The sequence below is a fragment of the Furipterus horrens genome, unplaced genomic scaffold (assembly GCF_987537825.1).
Source record: "Furipterus horrens unplaced genomic scaffold, mFurHor1.1.pri manual_scaffold_8, whole genome shotgun sequence".
Classification (NCBI taxonomy): domain Eukaryota; kingdom Metazoa; phylum Chordata; class Mammalia; order Chiroptera; family Furipteridae; genus Furipterus; species Furipterus horrens.
The window spans coordinates 462872-475825 of NW_028327178.1; the positions used below are offsets into that span (position 1 = coordinate 462872).

At 59.9% G+C, this 12954-nt stretch overlaps 1 protein-coding gene across 1 annotated transcript in view; it reads right to left on the reverse strand.

Moving 5' to 3' along the window:
• ATP9B (ATPase phospholipid transporting 9B) overlaps window positions 1–12954 on the reverse strand; it is a 105701-nt gene that overhangs the window by 10956 nt on the left and 81791 nt on the right. Inside the window, exons 14-23 of the mRNA XM_090285375.1 lie at window positions 10453–10565; window positions 8208–8456; window positions 7197–7358; window positions 6641–6733; window positions 4321–4404; window positions 3951–4121; window positions 2213–2311; window positions 673–762; window positions 286–430; window positions 1–65 (exon numbers count right to left, since the gene is read on the reverse strand). Coding sequence (XP_090141501.1) covers window positions 1–65; window positions 286–430; window positions 673–762; window positions 2213–2311; window positions 3951–4121; window positions 4321–4404; window positions 6641–6733; window positions 7197–7358; window positions 8208–8456; window positions 10453–10565 — 1271 coding nt within the window. The remainder of the gene's footprint in view (window positions 66–285; window positions 431–672; window positions 763–2212; window positions 2312–3950; window positions 4122–4320; window positions 4405–6640; window positions 6734–7196; window positions 7359–8207; window positions 8457–10452; window positions 10566–12954) is intronic.

The following is a 12954-nucleotide window of genomic DNA, read 5'->3' on the forward strand; positions in this document are numbered from 1 at the left end:
CTTCCCTTCGATCCCGATCCCGCAGTCGGCGGCCTGGATCATGCTCACGTCGTTCCCGCCGTCACCTGGGAGGGAAACGGGGGTGGGGGGGGTGAGGCACCGACACGCCCCCCTCCCGTTTCCTTCCACCAGGGGGCGATGTGAGAGATGCCACCAACCCGGTGTCAGGGCCGGCAAGGATTCTGCCTGTAAACTTCAAGACACCAGTGCCTCTTACACTCTGTGGGGCCTGGGAGGGCGCGGCCCAGGTGCTGTGCGCGGGGCGGGCGGGGCGGCGGGGCTCACCGATGGCACACGTGCGTCGGCGCGTGTGCTGCCGCAGCAGCTGCACGATGTGGGCCTTCTGCGTGGGCGAGCAGCGGCAGCACACCACGGCGGGGCACTGGCAGGCCAGCTCCACCAGCTCGTGCTCGTAGTACCGCAGACACACCTGGAACAGAGGCCCGGTCACCCCGCCTGCAGCGCCGGCAGCCGCCCCGAGCATGCAGGGTCTCCGTGCCCGCAATCCGGCTCCCACCGCCCAGTGGATCGTCTCCACGCCGCCCAACGGGAGCGCGTTCAATGGTCAGAGTCCACCCGGTGAGCCCTGGGACCGTGGGAGGACAGCTGGTGCGTGCTGGGCCAGGGGCGCAGGCAGGCGGGCAGCCACGTGCTGGGCTGGGACCACCTCACCTCCAGGGAGTCCCCAGATATGACCAGAGCACAATCATGCTTCCTTCGAAAGGCGTTCAGTTCCAGGTGGGCCTCCCCTCGACTGGCCACCTGCACCCAGGGGAAAAGGCGACAGTGTTGGCAAAACAGGGGCACCCACACACAGGCCCTCATGCACACGTCACAGTGGCGCCCTCAGACACATCACCTAAAACTGAAGGGCGCCTCAGCCTGAAGTCCTGCAAGAAGCAGCTCCTTCAGGTGTGTCCTCCGGCGCCGGAAGCAGGCACCTGCGGACCGTTTCCTGACTCGCGGCGGGCACAGCACCACGGCCGCAATGGGACACGGCGAACAGAGGGCGCCGGCCTGTCAGGAAGCAGACAGCAGGCCCGGGAGTCGACAGCCCCTTCCTGCGCCCCACCAGCTGCAGGTCTGTGGTGCAGGGGACCGAGGCCCGGCCTCCTTTCCTCACTGATGCCACACTGGCGCCACTGCCCTCGCCAGGCCACTCCTCCCATCGGGGCCACACATCTCCTCTGTGAGGCCAAGCCGGCCAAGGTTAAGAGTAAAGCCAAGTCACAGTGTTCAATGTCACCAATTTTGGAGCGGAAGCACTTTAGAAACCGACATGCCGCTTTGACTTTTTTTTGTGGAGATTTGACGGGGCATAAAAGAGCCGACACATTCCAGGATGGAAATAAATGAGAAGTGTCACACGTGGTCCACACTGACCCCAGACTCATCTTTGAAGACGAGGGTTTTACTGTGGCAATTTTAATTTGTGGTGCTATAATGCTGAAAAGTCAACAAAAATTGATCTTAAGTTTTATCAGAATCATTAATAATTTAATTGCAAATAGTCAACTGCAGGGCCTAATTTGCGATTCTGATGCTTCCAAATAAAGTACATTTGCATGTAAATTATATTCAAATAACTTTCTGTAGGAGCAAGTGCTGCATTTAGAACAGACTCAGTGTTCATCCATCATCAACCAAGACCCAAGGAACTTCCACTGTTTGAATTAAATTTAGTCATAACTAATACATACAGTAAGCTCATCAATTTAGATCATTTCTATTAATTTTCTTGGAGCTATTTAAGGAAGATAATTTAATCTGAAAGTGGTGGCAGATTAAAAACACATTCCTCCTTTGTATGTAAAGCCTGACTCACAGAGAAGCTTCTGAACCACTTGTGATGGGTATAGTAACTAAAGGGAAAACGTCATTTTTACCAACATACACCTTTACAAATGGAACAGAACGTGATTGCAGTATGTCTGTTTCAAAACAGGTGTTTCGCTGTATAAGTGATTCCAATAGTACAACAGAAAAGTACTTTTAACTTTAGACAGACCTTGTTTCTATGAAAAAGCCAGCTTTCAATCACAGTTAATGTAACTGGCAGAAATCTATTCCTAATGTTTGAATAAACCGAGCAGGAGAGTCAGCACTGACACTCAGTCAGTCAGCAGCACAAGGCACAGTCTCCCAGGACCGACCCGTGTGGTTGAGATAAAACATTTTCCTGAACGCTTGGATGCAGGTTCAGCGGACTCACAGGCCGGAAGACGTGGATGTCCTGTGTCCGGGACACCAGGTGAGAGCTCTTGGCGATGCAGGTGGCCGTCTCCAGCTTGTCGCCCGTCAGCATCCATATCTAGGAGACAGTTCCCACCGCTGAGCCCACCCGTCACACCCTGCCTCTTCCAGCGTCCCTCCTGTGCGGACACATGCAGCCCCACGTCCGCAGCATCACTGCTCACACCGCCGGAAGTGTGGAGGCAGCCGAGTGTCCATCGAGACTGAATGGATGAGCCAACTGCGGCCCACAGGGTGACATGGGTGGACCCTGAGGACGCCACGCTGAGTGAAGAGCACCAGTCACCAAGAGCCAACGTGTCTGGTTCCACTCGCGGGAGGCCCTTGGAGCCCTCAGAGCCACAGGGCCAGGAAGGTGGGTGCTGGGGACACGGGGAAGGGGACGGGCGCCTGGTTTCATGGGGACAGCGTGTCAGACTTGCAGGAGGTGGACGGTGCTGGCGCCCACACGACTGTGCGTGTCCTTGGTGCCACGAGCTGCACACTTCAATTCTGTGCTTACCCCCCAACAAAGCCTCAGTTAACTTGCTTCACTAAAGCCCGTGGCAGCCCAGTGGTGTTCAGGCTCAGAGCTGGGACCCGGAGGCACGTCACGAGGTGGCGCAAGGGCTGCCTTGCACACCTACAGCTAGGGTGGGGCACCCCGACGGTCGCGGCCGGGCCCTGGGAGGGTCCTGAAGACCCCCTTCCAGCTGCTGGCTTTCGGGTGGAAGCCGGGGTTCTAAGTGGGTAAACAGGCGCAGTTAAGCTGGAAGTTGTACCCAGTAAAACCTCGAAGTCACACACACGTGCCCGTATCTTGTATTAAGTGTCCCTAGAGGACATAAGAGCGCGAAACCAGGACACTCGACGTAACCAAATGGCCTGTGTATTTTTCATACCAGCAAAAACTTCCTGTGACTTCTCACCACCCAGAGTTTTAGGTGTCTTACGCATCTCACACACACACACGCACACATTTTCAGAAACAGGAGACAGAAAAGCCACATGTGTGCCGATTCCCTGGGTGCATGGTGGCTCTGCTCAGCGTCTGAGGACTTGGGCTGGGACAGCTGAGAGGACAAGGCTGGCGCCGAGGGACATGGGACCAGCCTGCCGGCACAGGGCCTATGTGCCCCTCCGGGCAAGCCCATTGGCTGCAGCAGTGACGTGGGTTTCAGGGGCATCACCTGAGGAAATGAAGGCTGTTTCCTTCAAGCGGGAAGAGAACAGAAAAGTCCAGAAAGTCTTCCTGAGTTTAGCAAGGAATTGATACCCAGGCCCAGGCTTCACCCAGGGGTGCTCCCTCCTGCCACGTGCTGTGACCCGCCCGGACAATTGAGAAAAGACGGGCCGGAAGTTCGTGAAAAAGTGCAAGGAAACGAGCGGGTGTCTGCCTGCAGAACTGCAGTTCTTCACCCCAACAGTCAGGACCCGGTCCTTTACTCGTCTGAGCGGGAACGGCTCACTGCCCGCCCTGCGCTTCCCTGCCCCCAGGTCCCTCGCCCACCCGCCCACCTGCCCCCGTTCTGGACGCGGCTGGCAGAGCAGGCCCCAGGGCGCGGCCGTGCTGAAATAGCTTTTCTCGGCACCTGTAACTCAGCGCACGGCTCCCCGGGGACCACCAGGTGAGACAGCGCTTTCCGGGGAACTGGGCCTCGTGCCAGGAAGCGCTGAGGCCGCGTGCGCAGGGGCGGCTCCGGGTGGCGGTGCGGTACCTTGATGCCCGCATTGCGCAGTAGTTCCAGCGTGGGCCGCACGTCCGCCTGCAGCCGGTCCTCCACGCCCGTCAGGCCCAGCAGCTGCATCTCCCGCTCCAGGCTCTCCACTGCCGCCGCCACCTTCAGCGCCCGGTCGTGCACGCTCAGCTTGGCCTGCGTGTAGCGGCTCTGCGGACAGACGTGTGCTGTCCGTCGATCGGGACTCACCGAGTACGCGGCACGCGCCACCGCTCACTCCCCACGGGCTGCAGTGGAGGGCCGGCCTCGCTCCTGTGCTCCAGCCGTGGCCACGTGGCCTCGGTGTCACCTGAGCAGGAGGAGCCCGGAGGGCCGGGCACAAGGGTGTGGGGGCCCCGGGACTGCTCACCTCGAAGTCCTGGTACTGCTCCTCCGTGAGCGCCCTCTTTGCAACGACAAGGGTGCGCAGACCTTCACGGGCCATGTTCCCACACTGGAAAGAAGCAGCGGGTCACAGGGGCCTCTGTGCAGTCAGGGCCGTGGCCGGCTGTGACCACATCCTCTGCATTTGCATCTCTGCTCCCGGTCTCTGTCCCCCGTGCCAGTGAGCTGGACCGGTGGGCCCAGGACTCAGGAGACCGCCCGCCGTCCCCCACATGGTCACCCCAGCCGCACGCTGTCCCTGCTCTCCTGGCCCCTGGGGAGGGAAGTGAGGGCACTTGGGGGCTGCGTCACGGTGCAGCTCTCCAGACGACAAGCACTGTTCTTTCCCGCCACAAACCAGACTTCTCAAAACAAGCGTCCTGAGCACGTGAGCCACACCGTGCTCCACGCTGGCCCTGGGCCGCAGGTCAAGCACAGGGAGGCTGACGCTGGAGGCTGGGGGAGGGGGAGGCCGGGAAACGGGGAGCCCCACATGCAGTGAGGACAGAAGGAAGGACTGCTGCAGAGCAACGTGTTTCTACAGAAAGTGAAGTTTAAGTCAGACGTGACGAGGACTAAGCTGTTCCGCTCTGACCAGCCTGTCTGGCACTCCCCTGCCACGACAGCTGAGGCTCATCCGGCCGTGCGGCCCCTGGACCCCCCCACTGCCTGGCCTTCCCTTGTCACCGAGTCCCTCTCTACTCTCGACTCGGACGATGTTTCTAAAGCTCCGAACTCTGGCTGTTTCGCCTGTTCTGGGCATCTGTGGTTAACAGAGACCACGGTGCCCCGCCTGCACATCTGGCTGGGTGGTGGGCTTCTGGGCAGGGGCCTGGCAAAGGCGGGCCGGGGGCCAAGAGGCCCTGTCGCCACACCGGGGAGGGCGGGGCCTTCTGATCGTGCTCCTCTGCCCCAGCACAGCAGGAGGACAACCAGACAGCGTCTCCAGTTACATTTAAAAATGTATGTAATACGACGCGTTTGAGCAAAGACGTCACCCAAGTGCATCAGCTGCTTCTTTAAGGAAAAGAAACTGAAACCCTGGCGATGGGTCTGTGTGCTGGGACGCCGGTCCTGCGTCCAGCACGGGGTGGGGGGGCGACTGCCGTGGCACTGCGTCCTGGCCGCGCTGCCTGGGAGTCTGTGCAGACTCGCTGCACAACCTGGACAAGCCGGCCCTCTCCGGAACAGGGCGGGTGAGTGAGCAGGGCTAGTGCTTCCTGCTGTGGGTTTTTAAAAAGCACTCGGAGAACACAAGTGTGTGGCTGGCAACACAGCCTGGGGGCCTGTCTGAAGACAGACAGAGGATTCGAGTGCCCACGCGGACGGACGAGCCCTGCCGGGAAAGGCCTCTGACTAGGACAGCCTGACACAGACGGGTGGAGGTCACTCATCACAGAGAAGACACCTCCACATTGAGGAAATGGATGCACAAAGGGTCGTTAATACAGTTACCTTGTAAGAGGCCATCTGACGTTATCTGTCTGTTGCAAGACATTTATTGATTTGACCTCATAAAGCTAAATAAATTAAACAAGTATTTTATAATGAATTGCACATCATTATGACCAAAAGTAATTTTTATGGCATTTCACTAGGTCTTCAGGGAATTTAATTTATTCATGTCCCTGATTAAATCCCAGTGCCCCAGGAGCTATTGATTCATATTGCCAATACCACGGGAGGGCGTGGCCCCACATGGACAGCCGTGGGCCGGGTGGGGGACGCGGGGCAGCAGGAGCGCGCTCAGGCGCGTCCCAAGTGCAGGGCTTTGCTTTGCTCTGCAACCCAGCTTCCTGTTAACATCTCAGTGTAAACAGCAAATACTAACACCTCACGGGGCTAAATACAAGTCCTACTTGTTTAGGGAGACTTTGATGAAAACCCCCCTGGTTACGTCTGTATTTTACCTTCTGCTTTTAAAGTGAAGCTAATGTACACATCAGAATTAGATTAAAATCTTCTTGCAAATAACTTAGGATACAAAATGAATATATTAAAACATAACTTTGGCTACATACACATTATTATTTCAGACCTTTTAATGAGTAGTGAGTAATGCTCTCTACTTTTTCACTAATATAAACAGAACATTCTCCAGAAGGACCCACTTGCACGTGTGCCCGGCATTCACACCAGCCCCGGAGCGGGCGCCACTGTCTGTCCCTGAGCAGCGCTCCCCCTCTCCCCGACCGTGGTTCCTCGCAGTTCACCCCCGGGCACCAGGGCCTCCCGCCGAAAGGACACTGTCCCGCCTGCTCTGCTCGCTGATCTGCAGGCGCACGGGTGCCGCAGGGTGCGGTTACCTCCTCCTCCAGCCAGTCGCTGTACTGGACAACGGCAGACATGGCAGCGTCGGCACCTTTCATGTAGAACGTGATTTCTGCCGTGGACTCCTCCTGTGGGGAGGGGAGCAAGCAGCTGTGCTCAGGCCACGCCACCCCTCCCGTGACAGTGGCCCGCGGGGTTCACGCCACGCCGCCCCTCCCGTGACAGTGGCCCGCGGGGTTCACGCCACGCCGCCCCTCCCGTGACAGTGGCCCGCGGGGTTCACGCCACGCCGCCCCTCCCGTGACAGTGGCCCGCGGGGTTCACGCCACGCCGCCCCTCCCGTGACAGTGGCCCGCGGGGTTCACGCCACGCCGCCCCTCCCGTGACAGTGGCCCGCGGGGTTCACGCCACGCCGCCCCTCCCGTGACAGTGGCCCGCGGGGTTCACGCCACGCCGCCCATCCCGTGACAGTGGCCCGCGGGGTTCACGCCACGCCGCCCCTCTCGTGACAGTGGCCCGCGGGGTTCATGCCACGCCGCCCCTCCCGTGACAGTGGCCCGCGGGGTTCACGTGCAGATGCGCAGCACCCACCCGGACGATGATGCCCATGCGCTTGCTCTCCGACGTGAAGGGGAACAGCTGCAGGACGTGGTAGGTCAGGATCTGACCACCGGGCGTCCTCAGCTGCATGGACGTGAGGTCTCTGCTGACCAGCGTGAGGCCGACGCTCTCTGTCCATTGCACCAGGGCCACCTGGAGGAGACCAGCGAGGGGGAGGCCGCTGTCTTCCCGGGAAGGGAAGCGCCAGGCTGGCAGCCAGGTAGTGGGGCCCAGAGGTGACAATTTACACCTTGCTGTGCTGAGAAACGGGTGTGTGTGTGGCTGTGCTGAGTGTCCCCTTTCAATTACACCTCTGGGGCCACCGCGCAGTGTGTGCAGGACCCTGGCCTCGCCTCTGGACGCAAAGACGCAAAGGCGGGGCGAGCGCCCTCTGCGCTGCTGGCCTCCTGGGTCAGGGGGTAAGGAAACTACCTATAAAATACACTACGACTTTCCAATTAGTACAGTCGGCAAGTTAGTCTAATAACAGATGTCTATCAACCTAAAAGTCAAAGAATAATGTAAAGTTGAATATTACTAATTATCATATTTAAGATTTTATCATTTCTGTTTCCTGTAGATATAAAAAATTACTTTACTTTAAAATTCTGGCAATAGTCACTGGAAAGGGAATCGGCAGAGCCGGCACTTCACTGGAGAGAAGACGGAGCCGAGCGCCGCCTGCCGCCTCAGCGGCCGCACTACACAGAGCCCGGCGAGGGTGCCGCTGTGAGCTCGGCAGCGCGGGCTTCTCGCCCACTTCTCCCGTGACCGAGTCCCAGCTGTGCTGAGCCGTGAGGAGCATCAGACCACACGCGAGGGCGCGGAAGCCACAGCCTACCGCTCACGCCCGCTCACGCCTGCCTCAGACACTGTCACTGAGCTGCCCCCACAAGTCGTGTGCTCATACCTCAGGGTCCCCATGACACCCACCCACCAACACAGGCTTGTGCTCTGAGGAGTCCCACGGGGGGGACGAGGTTCCTTACGAGGCTGACTGACCTCGTCGGGGCTGGAGGCCTGGTAGGTGCGGCTCTCGTCGCTGAAGTCCTGGTCCGCCTCCGCGTACTCGGTCTCCCCCGTCACGCTGGCTCGAGACTCGTACACGGGCGTCACGTTGTGGCACAGGGCGATGGCCTTCACTGCCTCGTAGACACGGCTGCTCACACTTTTTCTGACTTTGGGGCCCGAAGACGGGGCTTTCCTCGGCGGTGTTGAACCGGTGCTGTTCCCGCCGGCCTGCGAGTGCAGCTGTGACACAGAAGCCACAGTCGGACAAAGCGCGGAAGCGGGCGCGGGAGCCGCCGCCGGGGTGAGAGCGGCGGGACTGGACGCCCCGTCGCTGGCTGGGGGGGCCGGGGCCAGCTTGCACGCGGCTGCCGCCAAGTGCTCCGGGAGTTCCCGCAGGGCACGTGCGCCCAGGCGGCGCTGTGACGCTCGGCACCCGACGGCGTCCTGCCACCCGCCCTCTCCTGGGGCAGGTGCTGGCTGAGCCTGGGAAAAAGACGGGGCGGACGGACCCCCCACCGCTGTGCCTCTGCCTCCCATGCGCTGTACTCAGTGTGGCACAGACCCCTGTGGAGCCCAGCGACCTGCCCGCACGCAACCGTCCCCAACGTCAGGGCCCCGTTCCGTGGATCAGAAGAACCGCACGCAGTACCCCCTGCCCCCCGCTACATTCAGCACCCCATTCTCCTGGAGCAGCGGCCACTGAGCACAGGGATTGCTAGGCTCTCGGGACACTCGGCTGCGTCCGGGGCCGAGGCCCCCAGCCAGCGGGTGACTTCCACTCCTCACCTCCTGCTCGGGGAAGGGGGGGCACGCCCCGGACCCCACAGGCCTGTCAGCCGTCTCAGCCACTCAGGCCCCCTTGTGACAACGCTCCTGAGGAACCCGGCCTGCGGCTCTTGGACGGGGAGGCAGAGCCGCGGGACCGTGACGCCTCTGCCCATCACAGTACAGCGCTGGCTGACGGAGGGTTTAACTTCCCCGCTCAGCGGGCACCCGCCGCAAGCCTCAGACCCCCATCTGCGCGCCGCTCCACGCCGCCGCCGAGCGCCACTCCCTGACGTCCCCCTTCCGCACCGCGCCAGCTTACCGACGGCGGCACAATTTGATTCCACACAAACTCCATTACGGATTATGCCCTTTGTCACCAAATGCTGCCTGTGGGGGCGTATAATCAGGTATAAAGGACTCGCGTGCATTAGAGGGGACCAGTAGGCGACTGTCATCTTCATAATGAAGAACATGGGCAGTGATGCCAATTCCACATGGAAGGACTGTCTAACCAGGAAATCAAGACAGCTTTCAGGAGAAACTGAAAATGTAAAGTCCTCTTAGATGGAAACAATATTAAACAGGTGCTAGTTTCATATCACGCCTCATCTGTTCTTTTATTTTTCTATAAAATTCCTTATTTGGAGCCAGTACAATCACACTCATATTCATGGAGAATAGAAATTAATTTTTAAACCGGCACGCGCCACCTGGGACCTTCAATCCCGACGCAGATTGCCAGGCCAGGGAGACAGGCCTCCTCGCCTCTCCCTCCACGAGTGAACGTCCCAGGGGACCAAACACTGTTGCACGAGTGGCACCTGCACTGAGGCGGCGCTCAGGTCTGCGTGTGCGAGTATGTAAACACTGGTGGACCAAACACATGTGCATGGCAGGCTGTTTCCACGGGTCAGCATCGCAGAGGTGCGGCTCGCGCCTACCGGGACGCTGCCGGGGGAGGCGCTCTCGGCACCCAGGCAGGCTGCGCACCCAAGCTGTGTCTGGGCGGAAGGCCCCACGCGTGCGTCCGTCCAGCCTGTGCGACGCGGCACGCAGGAGGGGAAGATGGGACGTGTGCGAGTCACTGGGAAAGCCCCGGGGGGAGGAGAGGACAGGCCCGCAGTGCACGGTGCCCACGGACGGGCCCAGCAGGCGGGCTGGGCTCCCAGCCTAGCTTTCTACTTTTGTTTATTGAAAAGGTGAAAAACCAAAAGAATGTACGAGAGAGTCTTATTAATTGAAGAAAAACGGACGGGCTGTTCCGACACATGAGACGAGGTATTCTGCTTAGCATTCTCAACATGTGATCTCAGCTGAGTAGTTTTTACAGGTCGTTCCCCAGGAAAACGTACAGCAGACTGACTCAAGGCCACCCTGCCCTGTCTGGCTCTACAGGGTGGCAACGCTTATTAAAATGGGCCCGAGTCGGCTCCTTGGTTCTCAAAGGAGGACGGGGGCCAGTGCTCACCTGCACGTAGGAGCTCCTGACGTGGCTCTGGACCTCGTCCATCGTGTCTGTCCCGTAGGACACAGTGCCCAGGTGCAGCCGCTTGAACACCATCTCGTTCTGGGTGAGGGTCCCTGCGACCGAACGTAAACGCACACGGGGGGTCAGCGAGACCGGGACCTTCCGTCCTCCCCAACACGCCTCTACCGCCACCACCAGCTACTCCGGGACACGTGTCCTGAGCTGTTGGCCGCCACCATTCTCGTTTTACTAGTGAGCACGTCAGCCCCCGTGCGGTGGCCGTGTTGGTGTGAAGGGCCCCAGCCCAGACCTGCTGGTGCACACGCAGCCGGGCCCACCTGGAAGGAGACCGGCACGAAGCCGCAACCCTGAGTCACAGCTCTGAGATGACACACAGAAGCCTGCCCAGCAGGACAGCGAGCCCCAACGTAGTGTGTGCAGACGTCTCAAAAACCCTGTTTTGAAAAATGAAGCATTTCTCATTGACAGAAGCAGGTGCTTTTAACCCCCGGGAGGAGAGCAGGAGGCGAGCGGCGGGGAGGCGTGGCCGGGGCACACTGGCCTCTGGGCAGACGCAGGGCGTATCCCGGCGGTCAGGTGGTCGCTCCCGGGGACGGCGGGTCCGTGGGACCGGACACCAGCGTGGGCTTGAGGCAGGCAGCACGCGGGGTGCACGAGCAGGCCACCTCGCCGGGAGCGCGTGGTCTGGGCTTCCTCCCGGAAAGACGCACGAGCAGCTGTGAGGCAGCCGCCAAGCAAGCACTCAGAGGCGCCGCCGCAGCTTCAGACCCCGGTGCGCCAGGACGCTCGGCATCTCGGGACTCCGGAGGGAGACCCCACGCACTCTCTGTGCGTCGCTTCATCTAAAATGCGCTGTGAGGGGGGTGCAACTTCTGCTGCCTGGTTTCAGAGAACTGATGTGGTCACGGGTCCCGCGTGGCTGGCCCGGGCTTCTCTGCACGTGCTTCACTGCGCACAGCGCGGTCACCGAGGCTGAGGGACCCTAGCTGTGGACAGAAACAGCCCGTGACGACGAGGGCTGGGCTTTCACACGGCTGCAGAGCGCCGTGAAGCAGCACCCGATCCCTGTTTCCCGCGGCCTCTGTGGCGTTCGGCTTTAGTGAGATGATCTGGAGAAGGAGGTTGGTTTTAGATGTCTTGTCATTGTCAAGGTCCTCTTCTCATCACCACCACCTAACGTGGGGCACGGCGCCTGGGAGACGCCCGTGGCGCGCGGGCACCACACTTGCTGTGTGGGGGGGAGGGGTGCACGCACAGGCACACCTGCAGCCGGCGCCAAATAGCAGGAAACTCCCATGACAAATCGGAGAAACAAAACACAGGAACTCCAGTGCCACTCACTCTGTCCCCCAGTGACTGCTGGAACGACAGAGAGAGAACAGCCAGCACCCGCCCGCGCTCCCACACGCAGCCCCACGCACACACCCTCGTCCGGCTGCAGGGCCGTGGTTCCCAGCTTCCTTGGAGGCCGGGCCCCTGGCCTGGTTCAGTGCGGACCCAGGTGACGTCTTGCTGCCTGACCCCGAGGCTCCCTCTCGTCCCTCCCTGCGCCCGGCGTGCCGAGGAACCGACCACGGTCTTGAGTGCTGCGGTCCGCCCTGGGCGCAGTGCAGTTCGCAGTCCACTGGCCCCAGGCCCGCGGTAAACTGCGCAGGACAGAGGCCAGAGAGACGGGCGCCACAGGCCCTCGGTCGGGAGGCATGACGCCTGCCACCTGCTCCTGGGTCCATCAGTTTGTCTCGGGCTGAAAGTGTCCTGTGTCTGAGTCACATGATGGATGGCTGACTCCGGAGCATCTCTTCCGTGAGATGACAGAAGATGAAACCCTGGCGTCCAGGAGGCAGTAAATCCTGTGGACACCAGATGCTTCCCCAGACCAGAGGCACGTCGCCACAATGACTCCACGCGGCACGACTTCCAGCCGTAAATCTGAGGCTGCGGAGTGACGGCTGTGCCAATATATCACATGAGCGAGCTGTCCTCCATCCGCCTGGTGACAGTACTTCAAGCTCCAAGAGTCCCAACTCCAACCACGCCGTGACACTCGGCTTCCTGCTGCCGTCTGCAGAGGCCGCTGGTCATTCTGCACGTGCACAAAACCCCACTGAGCAAAGCTACACACGAGCAGAGGTAAAGCGGTGAGTACACCGCTGTGTTTACAGATCTAGTTTAAAATCACTTAGAAGATCCCTGTGGCCCAGGTTTGAACTATTTCCTTCTCCTCTGGGGTTGCTTACCAAGCTTTGTATTTAGGTGGGTACCTAAAAGGCCCTTATTCGGCGTGTCACAGAGCTGGGAAGAATGGAATGGAAAGCAAACTTAGAACAGTTTCTGAAGACGGAGCCATGTCAGACGCACATTTCTGTGCCGACCTGCGCTGAGCTCACCAGGGCACACGGTGTGAGGTCGGGGTGAGTGCGCTCTCCTTTTGCATGTGGCTGGGTGGTGTCCCAGCACCACTTGCTGCAAAGACCATTCTTC